Here is a 22,525-nt window from a genome sequence, read left to right as displayed (position 1 = left end):
ACAACATTCCCATCGCCACAAGGATCCTTCTTAGTGTCCCTTTATAGCCATGTCTACTTCCCTCCCTTCCCCACTGATCCTTGACAACCTCGGACAAACTAATTTGTTCTTCATTTCCAGAATTTTATCATTTCAAGAATGTCACATATGTGAATATATACATGGAATCATACAGTGTGTATATAACCCATGTGTCCAAACTCATTAAAAAAATTTTTTTTAATAGACTGAGTCTTACTCTGTTACCCGAGCTGGAGTGCAGTGGCATGATCACAGGTCACGGCAGCCTCAAACTCTTGGGCTCAAGCGATCCTCCCCTCAGCTTCTGGAGTAGCTGAGAGTATAGGCATGACCCACCATACCTGCACTTGTACAAGCTTATTTTTAAGGCCACTTATCATGGAAGGTGGATATGACAAAAGAGATTCCTTAAAGTGAAGCTTCCTAGTGACTGCAATAATGACCACTAACACAAAGCACATATTCCTTATCAGCACTTTCTAAATGCTCTTACATATATTAACTCATTTTGGTGTTATAACAAGGTTATGAGGTAGCTACTACCTGCATTTCACAGATGAGGAAACTGAGGCACTGGTTAAGTGAACTGCCCACAATCACAGAGCTAGTAAGTGAAGAGTAGCCTGGCCTAGAGTCCTTACTCTTAACTACTATATATGCTGTCTCCAACAGTTGCTACACTTAAACATGCTACTTCTGCTTTCCCATCAGAGTACCTTATTACGAAGACAAGTTTCTGCTACTTTCTGCATACACAAAGACCCAGTTGTCTCCAAGATGAGGGCAGGGGACAGATCCTGGGGCAAATAAAGGAATGAAAACAAGCTCCTCTATTTCATAAAATCCTCTTGTCCAAATATGATTATCAATTTATCTAGGATATTTCTCTGTTGAATAATTCTACTTGCCCTCTGCTCTTAGAATATGATTTATAAGACTTCTCATATGATTTTCTTTCCACTCCTGCTAACTCTCTGGATTTCTGTGGATTGTAGTCATAGTACTTAAGTTATTCATTATTTTCTTTTCTGACATACAACATCATTCCACCAGTCATATCTTAGGCTTAATCTTGGATTTACATACTTGCATGTTATTTTTAAAGACTTCATCCACAAAAGTTTCTTTACTGATTACTTGTAGGATACAAAAAAAATTTCTCCCCATTAGCACAAGAAAACCTAGATATTTTCATTTGAAATTTTATTGCTTTTAATAATCATACTACATTTATACCATCAGTGGAGTACCGAATAAGGTAGTACTCTAAGGTAAGGCAAACCTGAAAAACCTAACAGAAAAATCTACTTATCAAAGTCCACATGCCCAAGTCCCTTAATTTTAATCTGCTCCTTGGCCACAAGTCAGTCTATGACCATGAGAATGCAAAGATTTTTACAGTGTTAAGACTAGACAGAACTTCAGTTCTACTATCTTTTCCAGTATTTATCAGAAAAGCAAAATCAGCCAAGATTTTTCATCTGCTGAAAGAGAGAAACTTGAGAAGTCCATGAAGTATATATATCTCCAGATTTATTTTCATATACAGTTTAGTTCTCAGTGTTGCTGACAGGCTCTTAGAAACTGTGACTTTAAGGAAAACAACACATAACAAAGCCAACATTTTTTCTCATAACGTCATAACCAAATGATGTTATCTAAGGACCTGCTGTCATTTCCCTTAAAGTCGCAGTTTCCAAGAATCAATCAACAACATTAAGTGAGGTCTTACTGTAACTGTGTTAAGATGGGCAATACTGTTTTCATTTTCTTAGAACATTCATTTAGATGTTAAACTTCCAGTCGGGGGCAGTGGCTCATGCCTGTAATCCCAGCACTTTGGGAAGCCACAGCAGGTGGATAGCCTGAGGTCAGGAGTTTGAGACCAGACAGGCCAACATGGTGAAACCCAATTTCTACTAAAAATACAAGAATTAGCCGGACATGATGGCACATGCCTGTAGTCCCAGCTACTCCAGAGGCTGAGGCAGGAGAACTGCTTGAACCTAGGAGATGGAGGTTGCAGTGAGCCGAGATCATACCACTGCATTCCAGCCTGGGGGACAGAGCAAGATTCTGCCTCAAAAAAACAAACAAAAAAGTTAAACTTTCTAAAAATACAGAGTAAGTCTCCTGCCTACTCTGTAGTTACATGAAGCCTAGAGGTATTTAAATTCCGCCTTATAAAATTATACAACTTTTAGGCAGCTGGATAGTACCTGTAACTGTGGCCACTTCCTCCTACTGTTGACTTATATTTGGACAGGTCTGGAGGTTAAGAGACAGGCCAGAAGTCTTCAAATAATGTTGTACCCCAATACCTTGGTCTCTAAGTATAGATGACTTGCCCAGGGGTTAACCTAATCTGGCCTCGGGTCCTTTGCGAAAAAGACTGAAAATAGATTTCCTTTATGGAGAAACACTGAGTGTAGGGGTGAGGTGGGGAAATGGGTAAAGATGAATGAGACACTAATTCAAGTAAACTTTCTGAATTTTTATTAAAAACATACAAACAGACAAAAAGTCAAGATATTCCCATGTAAATTATCCCACCCCTATGAAGCCTAAGTACCCTACTCGTGGGTGTTTCTGATCTTCCAAATGTTTTGCCTGTCTGATTTATAATGCAAGCTTTCTGGGAGGGGGCAGAATCAGCTATGTTCAGTACTCTACTGGCACTCGACAATAATATGAAGATGAAGAATGAAGAAGATGAGGGAGGAGGAGAAGGCAGAGAAGGAGGAGGAGGAGAAAGAGGAGAAGAAGGAGGAAGAAGAAGATGAGAAGGAAGAAGAAAGAAGAAAGGAGGAAGATGATGTCTGTAACAGGACAAGCTGCTAATGATGGTAATCTAGCAGTGAGAGACTGTCATCCTGTGGGATGTGCTCCAGGTTTAATGTAAGGGGGAAATGTTTGAACGTTTATATTTTGCTGTTTAAAAAAATCAGCCTGAATGCATAACTGAGTAGATGCTAAAATTAAATACCTGATTTGTTTTTAAACTATTTTTAGCATCAGCTTAATTCAGTTCCTCTCCCTACCTATCATTTAGTTTCTTCCACCCAAAATTTAGTTTAGTTTTGTTTTTTTGAGAGGGAGTCTCGCTCTGTTGCCAGGCTGGAGTGCAGTGGCACGATCTCAGCTCACTGCAACCTCCGCCTCCCAGGTTCAAGCAATTCTCCTGCCTCAGCTTCCCAAGTAGCTGGGATTACAGGTGCCTGCCACCATGCCCGGGTAATTTTTGTATTTTTAGTAGAGATGGGGTTTCACCATGTTGGCCAGGCTGGTTTTGAACTCCTGACCTCATGTGATCTGCCCGCCTTGGTAAAATTTAGTCTTTTGACTCACTGCTTTCAAGACAAATCCTTAAGCTTATAAGTAACTTCAGCAACTCATGTGATATGATGCTAAATGAACCAAAAGTTAGATTTCTTCTGGTATATTGTGACAAAGAGTACCCAGATGAGATGCTGAAAAATCAGAAGCAAGGAATTTTGCATAAAAACCATTATTATGAAAATTGTCTTTAGTATGTATTTGAAACATGAGAGAAGCAACTATCTAACAATGTAACCTCAATTCAACCATCTTCACTAAAAGAATTATTATTTATCAAGATGTCCACATTGTGATCCACCATATTAAAAATCAACTATATATCAGTGTTAAGTTCGCAATTTTGACAATTATACTGTAGCTGTGTAAAATAATTCCCTGATTTTAAGAATTACACACTGGGCCGGGCGCGGTGGCTCAAGCCTGTAATCCCAGCACTTTGGGAGGCCGAGACGGGCGGATCATGAGGTCAGGAGATCGAGACCATCCTGGTCTACACAGTGAAACCCCGTCTCTACTAAAAAATACAAAAAACTAGCCGGGCGAGATGGCGGGCGCCTGTAGTCCCAGCTACTTGGGAGGCTGAGGCAGGAGAATGGCGGGAACCCGGGAGGCGGAGCTTGCAGTGGGCCGAGATCACGCCACTGCACTCCAGCCTGGGCTACAGAGCGAGACTCCGTCTCAAAAAAAAAAAAAAGAATTACACACTGAAGTTTTGGTATAAAAGGGTGTCATGTCTGCAACTTACTCAAATGGTCAGGGATATGGATATAATACACATACATACATGTATACAGACAGACACAAACAGGGAAAGGGATAAGGCCAATGTGATAAAACGTTAACATTAGGAAAATCTGGGTTGGGGGGATACCTAAGAATTTTAGGAAATATTCTTATAACTTCTAAAGTCTGAAATTATGTTAAAAAAAAGAAAAATCCCTAACTATATTCCAGAGTAGCTATCCTTAGAGGTAAGTGGCTAGAGTGCCTACTGAATTCTTTCCCAGAAATGCTGACACTGCTTACGTCTGATGGGAAAGTACATGACAACATAGCTGTAGTTGGTAATCAACAGTAGGGTCAGAACTCATGCTTCTCCAGGTTTGCAGTGAAGTCAAAACTTACCTGTAGGTACACTTCAGTGATTACTCACAGACTTGCGCTTGTCATCTCTTGGTCCTTACTTCCTCCAACACCAATATGAACTTATTTTTCATTGCATTAATTACTGCAATGGCTATTCTAGGAAGGATGATGACCAAGACCTTAAGATACGATTTTAATCTTCTAGAAATAGGTTTATTGGCTGGGCATGGTGGCTCATGCCTGTAATCCCAAAACTTTGGGAGGCCGAGGCAGACAGATCACGAGGTCAAGAGATTGAGACCATCCTGGCCAACATGGTGAAACTCCATCTCTACTAAAAATACAAAAACTAGTTTGGCGTGGTAGGATGCGCTTGTAGTCCCAGCTACTTGGGAGGCTGAGGCAGAAGCATCACTTGAACCTGGGAGGTGGAGGTTGCAGTAAGCCGAGGTCATGCCACTACACTCCAGCCTGGCGACTGGTGACAGAGTGAGACTCCGTCTCAAAAAAAAGAAAAAAAGAAATAGGTTTATCAACAGGATGCCAAGGAAAAAGTGGAGCTGAATCTTGTCAGTTACAGGAATTATCAGTTAATGCCAAGCTGGAAAACAATTCTGCTACAGCTAACACCTCTCATTCAAAATGGTACTACGTGAGTTCTCTCCCTGCATACAGCTTTCTTTTAAAAGCCATCTGCATATTTGGACATATAATTCAAGCTGTAATGTAATAACATTATCTTTGAAGAGAGTTCCTCTAGAAAAAAAGCAGCAGCAACCAGTACATTTTTCAAGTAAATACATATATACCTTGGGACCCATATTCAAGGTAAAAATTTTAAAGATTGTCTGCTATAGTCTTTTTCTTTACCCCTTGCTAAAGTAACAGAAAAATTAACACAATCTGAGTTAAATGCCCTATTTTCTTGCTTATATAAGTATACAGTTTTAGTAAGTTTTGAAAGGGTGGATGGGTGTGGGAAATGCATAGCATGTAACTAATTCCCCTGTCCTATTGAGCTAACAGAGGTGTCGTTTATTTAAAATTCTGAGTTGTGGTTCTGCTATTTGGTAATGGCTTTCTGAAACTCTGTGTGTGGATATTGGTAATGAAACAGAGAACTCAGAATGATGGGACACATAAGGCCAAGTAAGCTTTTATGGCAGAGTATGTGTATGCACTAGAAATAATTATACATACAGAGTGGGAGGCCAGTTAACTGAATCCACAGAGGCACTTGGCTGTTCAGATAACTAATCACAATATTAAGCCCTCCATGACAGAAATACCTCCAAGGTTAAACTGCCTGATTTTTAATCATAAACCAGTGAATTTATTGGCTAAAGTATCTCCTCATGTTGTTGGTTTGGATGCAACAGCCAGTCTTTCTTACCCAGATTTTAATCACAAGAAACTATTAACTCTCTGTGGCCCCTAAATTGTGATGTGCCCTAGAAAGGAGTTCTCAGTTATAAGTATAAAAGCTTAGAGACCTCAGGAAATAGAAGTATTTATGTTTTTAAAAGGCAAGCTTGTGAAATCTGCAAGAATTACTTTCCACCCACACAGAAATATTTAACTTCCAAGGCCTAGATCAGGAGTTTGAAACTAGCCCGAGCAACCCCATCTCTATCAAAACCAAAACCAAAACCACAAACAAAAACCATATATATGTATATATGTATGTATTAAAGTAGCAGTTTCCAAGAACCAATTAACAATGTTAAGTGAGAAGTTACTTTAACTGTGCTTAAGATAGGCAATACTGGCCTGGGCGGGTGGCTCATGCCTGTAATCCTAGCACTTTGGGAGGCCAAGGCGGGCGGATCATGAGGTCAGGAAATCGAGACCATCCTGGCTAACACAGTGAAACCCCCGTCTCTACTAAAAATAAAAATAAAAAATTAGCCGGGCATTGTGGCACGCACCTGTAATCCCAGCTACTCGGGAGGTTGAGGCAGGAGAACCACTTGAACCTGGGAGGCAGAGGTTGCAGTGAGCTGAGATCATGCCACTGCACTCCAGCCTGGGCAACACAGCGAGACTGTGTCTCAAAAAAAAAAAAAAAAAAAAGATGGGCAATACTGTTTTCATTTGCTTAGAACATTCATTTACAAGTTAAACTTCTGGCCATGCCTGTAATCCCACAACTCTGGGAGGCTGAGGCCAGAGGATCACCTGAGGTCAGGAGTTCGAGACCAGCCTGGCCAACATGGTGAAACCCTGTCTCTACTAAAAATACAAAAATTAGCCGGGCATGGTGGCATGCACCTGTAGTCTCAGCTACTCCAGAGGCTAAGGCAGGAGAATTGCTTGAACCCAAGAGGTGGGGGTTGCAGTGAGACAACTACATGCTTACAGTCCTAAGCTACTTGGGAGGCTGAGGTGGGAGAATTGCTCGAGGCCAAGGTCAAAGTTACAGCGAGCTGTGATGGTACTGCTGTATCCAGCCTGGGCAACAGAGCAAGACCCTATCTCAAAAAGCGGAGTGGAGCCAGGCTAGAAAAAAGCAAAACAACAAAAAAGGAAGTCTGATATTCCCAATCCTAATTCTCAGTTTTCTTAAGGAAGGACAGAGGGGCTTTCTGAGCTTCCTGTCATTCACAGCCCTCACCTGTTCAAACAAGGGCTGCTATGGCTCTCCCTCCTTCCCTATCTCCACTGACTTCTACTTCCTTTCCATATCTGCATTATCCAATCTGACTGGCCTCAGGTGCTTATTACCAGCTTCGGATTCCATCTCTAAGTTCTTTCTCACTTTCCTCTACACTCGAGCCTCAAGTTTCTCTTCAGTCTCATTTCATTCAAGATTGTCAGGTACCATCTGTCTACATCTCTATTATCTATTGAGCATTTACCAGGCATCATGCTAGGTGAGGTGCTTTAGATAAATTATCTCACTTCCTTCATAATAACTTTATGGTTGTTTTTTTTATTTGTTTGTTTTTTTTGTTTTTTTGAGACAGAGTCTCACTCTGTCACCCAGGCTGGAGTGCAATGGCATGATCCTGGCTCACTGCAACCTCTGCCTCATGGGTTCAAGTGATTCTCCTTCCTTAGCCTCACAAGTAGCTAGAATTACAGACACACACCACCATGCTGGACTAATTTTTGTATTTTTAGTAGAGATGGGGTTTTACCAAGTTGGCCAGGCTGGTCTTGAAACACTGACCGCAAGTGATCTGCCTGCCTCGACCTCCTAAAGTGTTGGGATTACAGGTGTGAGCCACCGTGCCCAGTTGGGTCTATTAGTCATTTTATATTACTTGGTGGGGGGGGGGGGGGGCGGGGGGGACCAAGATAGAGAGGTCCAATAACTGTGGTAGTTATGAGGCTAGTAAAAGGGAACACTGGAATGTAAACCCACATAATCCACCTTTACAACCCACATTCTCAGCCACTACCCTCCACATCCTTCTCTTTAAGATCAGGGGCTTTAACTTGGGTACATTCTCACCCCTCTAGATTTCCTAAGAATCACTTCATTTTCATTGAGGCTACCCTTTCCTTTTGTCTTTCACCAGTGATTAAATCAGAAATCGCAGCCCTGATTTTATCCCAGATAACATTAGTGTCAGAGAAATAACTGAAAACTCCTGTTTTCCTTATTCCTCCCCAGACCCAACTGAAATAAAAGCACAAACATGAAGAACTTTCATAAAAATAATTGTAGGTTTAACATAATCAATGAATAAGAGATTTTAAACACATTTCTAGAAACTGACAGAGAACCAGAGTAGGTTGAGGCTGAAACCTGGTGGCTGCAAGCCACTATATGCAAGGAAAATCCTTACTAGGCTCTGGGCTCAGAAGCAGCAGGAACAGGAAGAAGCAGAAGGAGCAGCAAGGCAGAAGCAGGGGGATCCACTGAAACTGTATTTACAAGAACTCTACTAGTCCTATCTCTCAGTGTTGGCAGCCAGTCCACGTTTACCTGGCAAAAATCTAGACAGCTCTTCTTCAAAGCAACTGAATCATCTGTCTAGGCAAAGCTGTTTCTATGGTCCCTTACAGTTGAATTCTCCTCTTGAATTTGAAAGCCTAACAGCAGGTTCTCAACCTCCTTACCAGTAACTCTGCCAGTTAACACCTATACTCACTCCTTCCCACACAGAACCCCCAGTTAAAATTCTGACTTAACAAAGAGACATAGTAGAAAACAGTCCTAGGCTGGGTGTGGTGGCTCACACCTATAATTCTAGCACTTTAGGAGGCAGAGGTGGAAGGATCACTTGAACAAAAGTTCAAGACTAACCTGGACAACAAGCAAGACTCCGTCTCTTAAAAAAAAAAAAATTAAAAATTAACTGGGTGTGCTGCTGTAGGACTGTGGTTCCAGCTACTCAGGAGTCTGAGGTTGGAGGACTCTTTGAGCCCAGGAGATCAAGACTGCAGTGAGCAGTGATCATACCACTGCACTCCAGACTGGTTGAATAGAGTGAGACTCCCAAAAACCAGAACAGTCCTATCTTCCCCACTCACCCAGGGCGTCTTTCTTAAAAGTCAACAGAAAACCAAGCTTTGCCAGGTAAATGAGGAGAATCAGAGCATGAAGAAGACCAAGATAAACAGAAAACCTGGTCTCAAGGTAATCACTGGTAATTCAGAAAACAGAAGAGCACAATGACAAATCTAACCGCTAATGAATATGCTTATAAGACATTACTATGGAATTATTATATACATAAATAGGTAAAGGACACTATGAAAAAAAAAATCTTCAGAGAACAAAAGTGAGCTCAAAATATGACTGTTGAAATAAAAGGGTTACAAAACAAAGTCAACAGAATCATCCAGAAAACAGGAAATCAAAACTCTGAGAAAAGAATTAGAGAAAGATCATCAAAATAGCACTTCCAACATCTAAATCACAAGCATCCCAAAAAAAAAAAAAAAAAACAAAGTTGATAGGGGAAAATAAAAGAGTTTCAGCACTGAAGAAGGGTATCAGTCTCCAGATCTAAGGGACCTAGCAAGTATTCAGCATCTTGAGTGGAAAATTGAATGGAAAACAGGGATGCCTACTACACACTTCACTACAAATTTTAGAACACTAAGTTTATAAAAACACAACGCTGACTGGGCACAGTGGCTCACACCTGTAATCCCAGCACTTTGGGAGGTCAAGGCGCATGGATCACAAGGTCAGGAGTTCGAGATCAGCCTGGCCAATATGGTGAAATCCCGCCTCTACCGAAAATACAAAAGTTAGCCAGATGTGGTGGTGGGTGCCTGTAATCCCAGTTACTTGGGAGGCTGAGGCAGGAGAATCACTTAAATTTGGGAGACGGAGGTTGCAGTGAGCCAAGATCACACCACTGCACTCCAGTCTGGGTGACAGAGCAAGACGTCATCTGGGGCGGGGAAGGCGAGGATGGGGCATGGGGAACAACAACAACAAAAAACTCTAATGAGTTCTAAAAGTGAAAAAATTCCAGGTATATTACTTATAAAAATGATAGTCAGTGGCATCTGACTTCTTAGTAGTAACATGGAATACTAGAAGACAAGGATGCAATTACTTTTTTTTTTTAAACAGCATCTCAGCTGTGTTGCCCAGGCTGGAGTGCAGTGGTGCAATCATGGCTCACTGTAGCCTCGACCTCCTGGGCTCAGGTGATCCTCATACTTCAGTTTCCCAAGTAGCTGGGACCACAGATGCACACCACTATGCCTCGCTAATTTTCTGTATTGATTGTAGAGACAGGGTCTCACCATGTTGCCCAAGGCTGATCTCCAACTGCTGGGCTCAAGCAATCCACCCACCTCCGCCTCTCGAAGTGCTGGATTTACAGGTATGAGCCACTGTGTCTGGCTGAAGCAATGACTTTCTTCCAAGAATCGTTACTCAAACTTTCCACCATAATGGAAGCAGAAAAAAATTTTCAGATATGCAAGAATTCTAACACTGCTTCTTTTAGGCACTAACTTGGGGGTGCATTTGGAAAAATGAGGGAATAAAAGCATGAGCGATGAAAGGAAATTCTAGGGTGGCACCGTGGGCTTACAGAATCTAGTCCAGCTTGGAGAGGAAAGATGGATAGGCTCTAGGAAAAAGGTTTCACGTGAAAGGTTTAAATACAGAGTTAGGAAGTAAGTGGTGACATAAAACCAAACATTGTAGAAAAAAAAAAAGAAAGGCAATTATAAATGCCAGGGGTGGGGGGGGGCCTGTACTAAAGAGCTATAATGCAAATATAAAGCAAACTAAGATGTGGCATAATTTTTGAGCAACTGATGGAATATAACAAAGGATCAATTTGGCTTTGCTATAGGAACATTCTTTTTCCATGGCTCAGAGATTCTTTTGCAATGGCTCACAGATTCTAGCCCTGAAAGTAAATGAAAGCTTGCTTTCTAAATAGTTCACCATTAACTGTTTTCATTAGACCCATAGAGAAAGAAATATATTCTTAGCATATATCAGGTTGGTGGCCTGACAGGGAATGTTTACAGAGTCATACTAATGTAAATGTCATATATTGGGCTTTCAATTTTTTAGGAACAACCTATGAACATACATGGAGGATTTGCTTCTGGTTACAGCCTGACTGTAAATACAGGTTGAGTATCCCTAATCTCCAAATCTAAAATCCAAAATCCTATACTTTTTGAGCTCTGGAACATGGTGCTCAAAGGAAATGCTCATTGGAGAATTTCAGATTTGGGATTTTCAGATTTGGGATGATCAACCAGTAAGTATAATGCAAATATTAAAAAATCTGAAACCTGAAACACTTCTGGTCCCAAGCAGTTTGGATAAGGGATACTCATCCTGTAACTAACAACCATGACATATAAAAATTACAAGTGTAGCCAACAGAGGATATGAGGAATAAGTATTTCCAATCAGATGTATTAATATCCTCATTAAGAGACGGTGCTGAAAGTTGATGGATCAAGAAAGAATGAAAATCAGTAATAAAACACCAAACACTGGGATGAGGAACAGTATAAGCTAAATCTTCCTATTTCATGCCAGTTGACATCTCGAAAAGTAGGACTTTAAGTATTATTTTCCTCTCATAATTACAAGGTAACCTACAGAACAAAGGTACTAAAACTGCCAAGAGAGAAACTTTGTGGAGTAGGATCACATCCAAGTTATTACTTTCTTTTCTAAGCTATTCTGTGATATGGTGTGCTACCATATGTTACTTTTATAAAAATGAAATCTTATTAAAAAACGAAGAGAGCACCACTTGTTCTCCTTTGCTTTTTTCTTCTGGATTAAATGGAGTATCCAGGGAAAGTGTTACTTTGGCCCACTATAAATTTAAACTACTTAATGACAGCTTGAGTTAGCTACTACTTGTAGATGCTGTCTTTCCTCCTCAGTCTACGATAGTTCCTTCTTTATACCCTCAGCTCTCTGCTGCACAGCTCTCTGCTGCTACTTACAGCTTATGGTATTATTTTTTTTCTTTTTTCTTTTCTTTTTTTTTTTTTTTGAGACGGAGTCTTGCTCTGTCGCCCAGGCTGGAGTGCAGTGGCCGGATCTCGGCTCACTGCAAGCTCCGCCTCCCGGGTTTACGCCATTCTCCTGCCTCAGCCTCCCGAGTAGCTGGGACTACAGGCGCCCGCCATCTCGCCCGGCTAGTTTTTTGTATTTTTAGTAGAGACGGGGTTTCACCGTGTAGGCCAGGATGGTCTCGATCTCCTGACCTCGTGATCCACCCGTCTTTATTCAGAACATAGTGACCACATTTTCTAGGAGGAACTCCCTAGTTAATCTTGTCTCAGTTAACCATCTACTCATTTAATGAGAAAATCTCTAACTGCATGTCCTTCTTTATACTCTTAGAGAGAAATAATGCTTCTGGGTTTCTGCCTCTATTGAGTCTTGCTTGTACGCCTCTCCATTTCTCCTCTAATCTTTTCTATTTCTCTTCCTGGATCCCTTTTCTTTGTATTTTAGTAGGGGCAAAATATTTCACTATTTTAACCACCTCCACACCAAAAATGCCTGACCCTGTCTCTCCCTCCAACCACCACTATTTGCTGGTTTTTAATGGTTCAATTAACCCCATAATGAATGATTTCTGCCTGCTGCCTTTATTGCCTTGTTATCAAGGCCCTCTTTAATGATTTCAGGCTTTCATTTCCCACACATTACACAAACTTCTTTCAGGTTTTCCAATGATCTTCTTCTAGTCATAGTCATAGCTTTCCTTAGTCCTCACATTTCCTGACCCCTCTTCTCATGCATCTTTCATGATCCTGTGGGAAGCTTTCTCCTTTCTTTAGCTTCCTTAACTCACTGGCTCCTCTTTCTCTTTCCTGCCCTGAAACACAGTCCTTACCCCCTGGTTCTTCTTCTTTATTCATTTGCACAGCTTTAATCATTGCTTCTAAATTAGCAATTTCCAAAATAGGCTCATATTTATAATTTTCTATAGGACTACACTAATTTAAGTTTAACTCATCAGAAACTGAAAATAGTTTCAATCAAGTTTTCTTCCTACTCCTTCCCTGTCAGTTACATCTTTCTTCCCTCAGTTCTCCAGATTTATACTTTGCAGTCTTCAGCCAACTCTAATCAGCCATCAAATCCTGTCAATTATTCTTTTCAAACATATCTTAATCAGATTTATCTCTCTTTCTCTATTCCACTGGCCACTACCCACAAAGCATTCTCTGAATAAGTAGGAATTTATTTTTTTGGCAAGTATTACTTTATATGCAAAAGGAAAAACCTATTTACATTAACCCAATGGCAAGGCATTTTATAGACTGAATGACCCTCCTATAACATTAATTCTTAGTTTATGTAGCTTATAATACTGGGATTATCATGTATCAGGCTTTTTCAAAACTGAGATATACCTAGGCATACCTTAAGGCATCAGAGAAAAACTACAGTATCTCTAACAGTAGGAAGTCTCCTGATAGGTTAGTTTTGAGGGTACTACATAAAGATGTGTATTTACTTAAAGGCACAAATGACAAACAAATCAAGTATCAGAATGCTGCTAAACTCTTGGATCAAACTGGAAAGCCCTTTCCAGAAGTATTCTTCTGTGGCTCCGTTACAGATTCCTCCTATCTTAAAGGTCTCACTACTGTGATTTAGTGAAGTTAAGCACTCAAAGTTGAACAGAGCTGTAGCTCAGTTTTTCCAAGTACTAGATGCTTATGTGCTACTCAAAAGCATTGCCAAGTCACATTTGAAGTTTTCCATTCACTAGAAAATACAGTCCTACTCCTAAGACTTTCCCTCCACATTCTAGTATCCCTTCATCATTTCCCATGACTTTAAAGTAAATTCTAAGCATTCCACGAGGAAGGTAATTCGTGAAAAGAAAAATACAACAGTAGTATTGTATTTGCTCCTAATGATTGGCATAATCTATCTTCCTGTTCTTCACTTTTTGAAATAAACATAAGTTACATCTCTTGCTCGCAAAAGCTGGAATTATTGTACTTGTTTCTGTACTTATTCTCTCTCTCTATGGTGTAAGCTCCCAGGGGCAAGATACACATCACTTCTTTTGCATGTTCCTACAGAATCTACTACAGGACTCTGTCACAGCAGTCTTTTAGTAAAGTGCTAGACTGGCTGCCTAACCACAGTGTCTCAAATGGTCCTATAATCCACGTAAGCAACTCCTTCTGAGGGTGTGATCTGTAACTATGATGGCAGACAATACAGTAAGATCACAACTTTAATCAGCCATGATTATGAAGTATTTCTGAAGATCCTTCTCAAGGGCGGTGCCTTGGAAGCAGACACAGGTATGAGGAATAAATGCCAGCCCACCTGCTGGCAGGAGAGGCAATGGGACCATCTCTTCAGATAGATGAGCAAGCAGGAAAACGGAGAATACAACTTTTCTTGGAAGCAAGCAGCAAGATGAGGCAGTAAAACCCATCAGCATACATCATCCTATCATCACCCAGTGTCATCCCCAGCCTCTATTAGCCCTCGCTGCATCAGCGCAAGTCCCAGACACTATCCTGTTTATAATTGCTGATGAGCAGTAATAAGGCCTCCATGCCTCGGCTCCGTCCGTTCCACTTCGGCACCCACCTATTAGGCAATAACTTTTATTTACAGCCTTGCTTGATGTGTTGTTCTATTAGTAGAGCCAGGAACTGAGTAGGGCAAAAAAAAAAAAAAAAAAGGCTCCTTAATGGGCAGTATCATTGCAAGGCTCAGATGATTTATAATGCTGCTTTGTGGCTGTTCTATCCCACTTCTTCTGGTAAGACTGCTTTGGGAAGGCTGCGTTTCTAACATGCTGCCTTCTAACAGGCACACACATGCTACGGAGCAGCACCTGAAAGGCACTCCCCCAGACCTATCCACCTCCACCAAAAAAAAAAAAAAAAAAATCCTGAAGTTCAAAGGAGCAGAGGAGAATTAAATTCCCAATATGCTTTTTAAATAGTATTGGCTCAGGCATTTTGCCCCAGTGGAGCAACAGAACAGCTAATTAATGAAAGTTCAGAGCTCTTTCTCCTTGGTAAGAACGCAAGCCATGATAAAATAAATGACTATTCCAAAAAAAAAAAAAACACAGCTGTAACTGCATTTGTGGACTGATGCAAACTGACTTTGTGCAAAGCATGGAAATCACGAAAAGCTCAACAGCAAAGCCTGGATTTCTTACACACACACATCTCCAAAAGAGCAACAAACCACATGACGCTTCTCTTTCCTTTTTATACTAGAGTGCATTTTTATTTTTCAAGTGCAAAAACTCCTCTTGACGAGACTGCATCCTGGCTTGATATTCCACTTATTCACTTATATTCAGCCTTTTCTCAAGAGGAGCCCCTGCTTCTCCTGAGTAAAGCCCAAACTAGGCCTCGGAAACAAGTTTTTGACTTTAAGTACAGCAAACTGATACATTATACGTTGTGCTGTAACATAAACATAGGTGGCAATGGGACCTAACTCTCATTTAGGGCTCCAATTACAAAACAGTAAAATTTCCCTCTTCTTATCTGAAATTTATACATTGTGTGAGGTGCCTTTAAACCCACCTAATTTATCTCTATACTGAGTATCAAATCATCTAATTATCAGTATATTTTATCTCACTCCTTCATTCTATTCTTCAACATAAACAACTGAAGCAGACTGATTAAAGTTCTTCCAGGGAAACAAAAAACCCAAGGGAAAGCATTTAGTAGATTATTTCCCTTTCCCAGTCATCCAGTGAATGGCCAAAACTCACACACTGTCAGCAAACAGCCACTATGACATGCCATGATAAGTTTTGGTGAGAACTGCTTTCTGTGGCAAAACATGGTCAGATGGCACTTTTTGATTAGAGAAATTTTTGCAATCTTGCCAAATATTTGATATTCCTTTTGTCCCCTGCCCCAGGAATCAAATGAACTCCTTCAGGACCCAAGATGATGAGTGCACAAGGTAAAACATTTCTTTAAATACTTTTTCCTTGCCATGACAGATTTACTGTTTTGTTCTTTCTTCAATGATTACATTAAACGCTAATAAAAAGTGAAAGGTTTATATCTTCCCTAATATTCTCCTGATGGGAACTTGCATATTACATAAGTAGGTCAAATTTCTAATTTTCTGCCTCAAATGCTGATACTGCAGACCTGAGGGAAGAGCTATACCTGAAGGACCAACAAGAAAGATTTGAAAAGTGAATTACACAGTTGAACTCACACCCGAAGCTACCTCCCTTTAAAACGCCACAGAGGACACCTGTAATCCCAGCACTTTGGGAGGACAAGGTGGGCAGATTACTTGAGGTCAGGAGTTCAAGACCAGCCTGGCCAACATGGTGAAACCCCGTCATTACTAAAAATACAAAATTAGCCAGGTGTGGTGGCACGCATCTGTAGTCCCAGCTACTCAGGAGGCTGAGGCAGGAGAACTGCTTGAACCCAGGAGACAGAGATTGCAGTGAGCTGAGATTATACCATTGCACTCCAGCCTGGGCGACAGACCGCGATTCCCTCACAAAAACAAAAGCAAAAACAAAACTCCACAGAGCAGAGGAAGATGTGAGGTCCTCCTTCGAAAAGCCAACTATAGTGTGTAATATTGAACAATATAGTTCGTAGCCACTGACACAACTCTCTAGGATTAAATGTACTGGCTGAAATGTTTCAATGAATATTGACTCTACCAGCAGATAGAACACACAAGAGTAGGTCTTTCTAAGATTTACGGGGCCACTTCTGATTTAACACCAACACTCTTTAGCTTCTGAATCAATTCTTAAAATCTCATATAAATTTTTCGGTAACCTAACAACAAGGAAACATTTCCCTTTAACTGGCTTCCGAACACTGATGTGAAAGTGTTCAGCACATCAATCTTCTCTTAACTTCCAGATGAAAGGGGTTTTCTTCTCGTCTTTGCAAGAAGAAACAATATCATAAACAGGCCGTACAAAAGAAGTGAGTCAGGGCTGGGTGTGGTGGCTCATGCCTGTCATCCTGCCATCTGGAGGCCAAGGCAGGTGGATCACTTGAGGTCAGGAGTTCAAGACCAGCCTGGCCAACATGGTGAAACCCTGTCTCTACTAAAAATACAAAAATTAGCCGTGTGTGGTGGCAGATGTCTGTAAAACCAGCTACTTGGCGGGGTGGGGTGAGGAAGGAGAATAACTTGAACCCGGGAGACGGAGGTTGCAGTGTGCCAAGATCGCACCACTGCACACCAGCCTGGGTGACAAAGAGAGATTCTGTCTCAAAAAAAAAAAAAGAAGTGAGTCAAGAAAAGGGGAAAATTGTTCTCTTTTTTGGCGGGGGGGGGGGGGGAAAAAACAATGAACAATACAAAGCTATTCTAGTTCATGTCACTGTTTATCACACTGAAAGGAAAACAGGTAACCCAAAATAGGGAGGGAGGGATATAAAGTAAAATTGAATTAACATGCTTCTTATGGGGTGGAAAGATGACACTTTCTGGAAAAACTGCTTTGATATTTAACAGGACTGTTCTTAGTCCCATCTGCTTTAACCTCAGACAGTTCTACAGCTCCCCTATGGCCTCACAAATAGTTATTTTATTTGCTGCTCTACTAATTATAATCACATTTTAAACACACACACAGCATGTTTTAACCATCCGTTTTCAAGTCTATCAGAGAGAATATTATCTACGTGTGCTGGATGTTTCTCCCAATGTTTTCTTGTAGTAGTTTCATAGTTTGAGGTTTCAGATTTAAGTCTTTAATCCACTTTGATTTTATTTTTGTATGTGGAGAGAGACAGGGGTCTAGTTTCATACTTCTGCACATGAATATCCAGTTTTCCCAGCACCATTTATTGGAGAGACTTTCTTTTCTCCAGTGTACGTTCTTGGCAACTTTGTCAAAAATGAGTTCACTGTGGATTTGTTTCTGGGTTCTCTATTCCATTCCATTGGTCTACGTATCTTTTTATGCCAGTTTGAGGGTGTCTTGGTTAGTATAGCTCTGTAGTATAAATTGAAGTCACGTAATGTGATTCCTCCTGTTTTGTTCTTTTTGCTTATGATAGCTTTGGCTATTCTGGGTCTTTTGTTGTTCCATATAAGTGTTAGGATTTTTTTCTATTTCTGTGAAGAATGTCACTGGTATTTGGATAGGGATTGCATTGAATCTGTGCCCACTTTAAACATAAAAACCTAATGTCATGAAGATAGCCAGCTAAATATCCAAACACCTTCCAAATGAAATTATCTAAAGGAGATGACTATAACTCCGGTTACAGTATTTTATTAGCTGAAGGTGTAACTTGATGGTTAGAAAAGATGAAGGACAAAAGGGAATCTTCTGGTAGTTTGTTGCCAAAGAAAGTGATCTCTTTCCTTCACAAAATACTTGTTCTTGACAGGAATGTTGAGAGAATTAACAAGAGAACAAGTGGAAAAATTCTGAGCTCTCTGAAGAAATGTAAACTCTGTCTAGTAATCTGAAGGTGTGATGTGCTTTAACTCACACATTCTAACCAAAAGCAACCCAGGACTTGGCAGTACTTTTCAACTCTTCGTTGACTGTGGAGATCCTAGAACTCCACAAAGATGGCAGGGGTGGGGTGGAGTGGGGACAACCACACACCCTTCATCTATCTAACTGCTCTCTGTTTAAATACCAAAATGATCATGATCATGGTGTTACTTTTTTTTTTTTTTTTAACCTAAAGATTACAGAGTTTAATTGGTAATAATTCTGTCTGGCTAAAAGCCATCATATAAAGAAAAGTCTTTCCCATCTATCTCACAAAGACAAACTGATCTTTCATTTGCTACTACCGCTACTTTTTGCAATCTGCGTCATAGACTCAGTGATGACAAAACAATTTCTTAAAAAGAGTTGCCTCTCTCCTTTTGATAGTTGTAGACCAACCACGCTACACTGCTGCCCACCTCTAAAATATGACAATACCCTTTACCTGATCAAAACTGTAATTGCTTGAAATACAAATGGTGACTGATTAATCAACCACTGAGGTCTTCACTTACTAAACCATGTAATAATGGGTCTAATGCTAATCCTTAGAGCTAATTTTCAAAGTACTAAGAAGAAAATGATCTGTTTACTGAAGAAGTCACTAACCTTTTTGAACTGCATAGTCCTATCTAAATGGCCATGTACCTTTAATATGTATATATTTGTGGGTGTATTTGCTGTTTATAAACTGTTTATAAACCACAGAGTGAGAGAGGTTGCTCATGCCTGTAATCCCAGCACTGTGGGAGGTCAAGGTGAGAGGACTGCCTGAGCTCAGGAGTTCGAGACCAGTATGGGCAACATAATAAGACCTTGTCTCTATTAAAAAATAAAAATAAATAAATAAAAATAAGTGTATGAACACATACACATATAATAAAGTGAATCTGCAAAACGTAAATTAAGGCTGAGATAAAGAGCTTTTGCTATTGTCTCCATACACCTCAGACAGTACATTGTGTGCCCTTTGTCAGAGACGGCTGACTTAAAGAACCACCTTAGTCTAATATCAGTATCCTTATTCTAACAAACATCATTTATTAAGCTCAAGGCTGCTTTAGGTCCAAACTTGTATGGATAGACTGGCTGGGAGGAGGTAGGTAAGATCTCACTTAACGTCTCACTCTGTGTCTCCGAAGAAATGACACCACTGTAAAGTAATTATTTACTACCATCTATGCCTGAAGGCCCATGTGGTTTCTGTCTGGGAGACCCCCTCATAATAGAAGTACAGCACATATCACAGACATGAATCCTAACTTGAAGAACCTAGACATAAAGGCTACAAGGAACATTCCAGCAAAATAACAGTAATAATTGGTGGTTCAGAAGAAAAATGATTGAAATCCCCACCACGGGCAACCTGTTGACTGCAGGACACAGAGAAAGATGGAGACAAAGACAGTCAACCTGTGGTTCTCTAAATAAATTCTTTAATTTACCTCTCAAAATCAGGAAGTTCTGTCCTTTAGAATCAGGGCCAATATTTAAGGCTGAGGCAGTCTGGCTAGCCTAAGAGGGCACAGAACAGTCTTCTTGAAAAGAAGTACAGACGGCTTAACTTGATGACCTTTAATGTCCATTGCTGAGAAATCTCAACTTTCCCTCAGGCTTTCTAGGATATGACCTGGACAATGCGTTAATTTCCTTCCAAGTCAGAAATTCTCCATCTTTTTCTAGTTAAGAGAGGTATGTATTCACCTAAATGAAGGCCTACAAAGGTATGACTGAGAGCTCAATGCCTATCATTTCACCAATGGAGATCTAAATATTACCACCTTCAATTGCCAGTATAATACCGACACGTAACAAAGAACATGATCAATATAAAATCAGGTCATAAAACTGAGTACAGCACAGAACGCCAGTACTTCTACTTTACTCTTCCTTCTGCCTAAGATACCCACTGATGTGTTTATCAACACCATCGAAAGGGTGGCTCACTATAAAGACATAATCTTCATTAAGACAATGGAAACTACCAGTAATTGAAGGTCTACTATGTGAGCATACTCTTTTTTTCTTACACCAAACCTGGGAGATTTATCATCCCATTTTACAGATGAAGAACAAAATTTTGAGATGTTGACTTATTTACTTAAAATCACAACTTGTAAGTGGCTAAGCTTAGATCTGAAACCAGATGTGATTCTAGAACTCACATTTTCAAACTACTTGACTGTATGCTATATTTCCAAATATATGTTTCATTTTTTCCATATTTCATTCAACAGTCTGCTTTTCCACAATCTGGTTAGGAGAAGAAACAATCACAAAATATGAAAAGCAGTAGCATGATATAGGGGAAAACAATGCAAGCTTTAGTGTCTTAAAGATCCGTGTCCAAGTCTTGGCTCCATCACTTACTAGCAATATTACCTCAGAAAATACACTTAAGTTTATGAGTGCCCACATTTTTTTTCATCTGTAAAAGAGGAATTATAATAACTATCTTGCAGAACTGTTCTGAAGATTAAATCACCGTGTATATAAAATATAGAGAATAGTACCTGGCAATGTAGTAAGCATATAAAAAATATCATTATTAGTTTTAGATACACAAAATAGTATGGGATCAGAGAGGAGGAAACAGATCTACCTAGGAGACAGACACAAGTAAATGATATTCACCAGAATTTCCTGCTAGTTTCAGCATCTGAGTATATGAGTCTCCTTCCCAAACTTCTCAGGATGACCCAGTGTGTTCAAGGTTCAACTCCTTGACTGTTACCTGAACATAGTGGTAGTGCTTAACAGTAAAACCTTCTCTGAGGGCCAAGATTAGAAGGAAAGACAAAGACTAAAGTACTGTGCATTTGAAGTGCTGGACCTCAAATCAAAGGACTCTGAATGTTTTCAAGCTTCTGGCTGGAGTAGGCAGATAGTTGGCTCTCTGACTTCCCACTGGTTGAAATCAGGATGGTCTATCTCACTTCAGGCACAGCTCTTTTCTACCTCAAGAAAAACGATAAATCTACTCTACCAAGTAGAGCTTGGGAACTGAGCATAGGAGGGATAAGAGCATGCCAAGACTATCTTATACCCCCTACCCTACCTCAAAGCTGGTCATTTGGAAGAGAAGAGTACAACTGAGTTCCTTAGAGTTCAGTGCCTGGATGTTACTTTGAAACTATGCAAACACGGGCCTGACTGAGGCCTAGCATCAAACTATGAGCATTTAAAGGAGCTGAGGTTTCAGTGTTAAGTTTGTACATGGAAATAGTTTGTGCTATTTCTGCTGGGTTTTTTAAGTTACAAGGATTTTTTAAGTTATGAAAAATACTCTGACTGTGACCTTTAGAAAAACAATATAATTATTTTGACTCTTCCAAATATAATCCTTGAGATATTTTAAATAGCAGACAGCATTATTAGAAAAGGTAAATATCGCTTAAAATAAATTAAGCTATAGGCGAAGGGAACAATGGGCATTCTGACTGCTCTTTAGAGTGACACAAGATTCATGACTTCATGTTTAATAAAAATGCCACAGATGCACAAAGATGTTTTTGGGACTCTGCATCTAAAAAGAGAAATCTCAGTATATCCATGGCTTTAAATCAAATGACAGGAAATAATTTTCCAAAAATACTAGGATACTACAATAGTCAATTTAAAACACTGATTTTCTACATTAAAACTATTAAAATTTCAATCTTGGCCCTCAGATTAGCTACATGCTACAAACTGGGCAATGATGTGCGTTTCTGCTATATCTTAATAACATTCTTCAGATATTAGAAATTATGTATATTTTGATATCCACCTTCTTGGATCTAGCTGCCAGCATTTACTCAGTCAATCTGACTCCCCAAAAACATCATTCTGACCTTGACCTCTGCTGACCCTCCACTGTCAATACTAAGCACATAATATATCACCTCACAATTGATGGAAGAAATCAGAGACCCTGACAAGCACACCAAGTTAGAACCAGTTGCTAACTTCTGTGAAGAATTCAAATAAGGATGAATTCACATAAGAATGACGTACATACCTGTACCACAGGATCTTTTTGTTGGTGTGATTAATGAGACATGAGCTGTGTCTGTGCATGGCCCACCTAGAAACAGAAAGGCAGGTGCATCAGTCAGGACACATTCTTTACATGTCCATATAGTTGCTTTCCTGAGTAAAGAGAAACTTAAAAAGGAAAA

The 22,525-nt window shown here is 40.0% G+C and overlaps 1 protein-coding gene across 1 annotated transcript in view; it reads right to left on the bottom strand.

The window, feature by feature from the left end:
- The window catches only part of ZFAND3 (zinc finger AN1-type containing 3), a 340,799-nt gene that overhangs the window by 48,546 nt on the left and 269,728 nt on the right, over window positions 1-22,525 (bottom strand). Inside the window, exon 5 of the mRNA XM_033217040.1 lies at window positions 22,366-22,431. Within this exon, the coding sequence (XP_033072931.1) occupies window positions 22,366-22,431 (66 nt within the window). The remainder of the gene's footprint in view (window positions 1-22,365; window positions 22,432-22,525) is intronic.

This window comes from Trachypithecus francoisi, unplaced genomic scaffold (genome assembly GCF_009764315.1).
Source record: "Trachypithecus francoisi isolate TF-2019V2 unplaced genomic scaffold, Tfra_2.0 Lachesis_group10, whole genome shotgun sequence".
NCBI classification, from domain to species: domain Eukaryota; kingdom Metazoa; phylum Chordata; class Mammalia; order Primates; family Cercopithecidae; genus Trachypithecus; species Trachypithecus francoisi.
The sequence above is the reverse complement of the archived record's forward strand: the minus strand, read 5'-3'. Positions and strand labels throughout refer to the sequence as shown.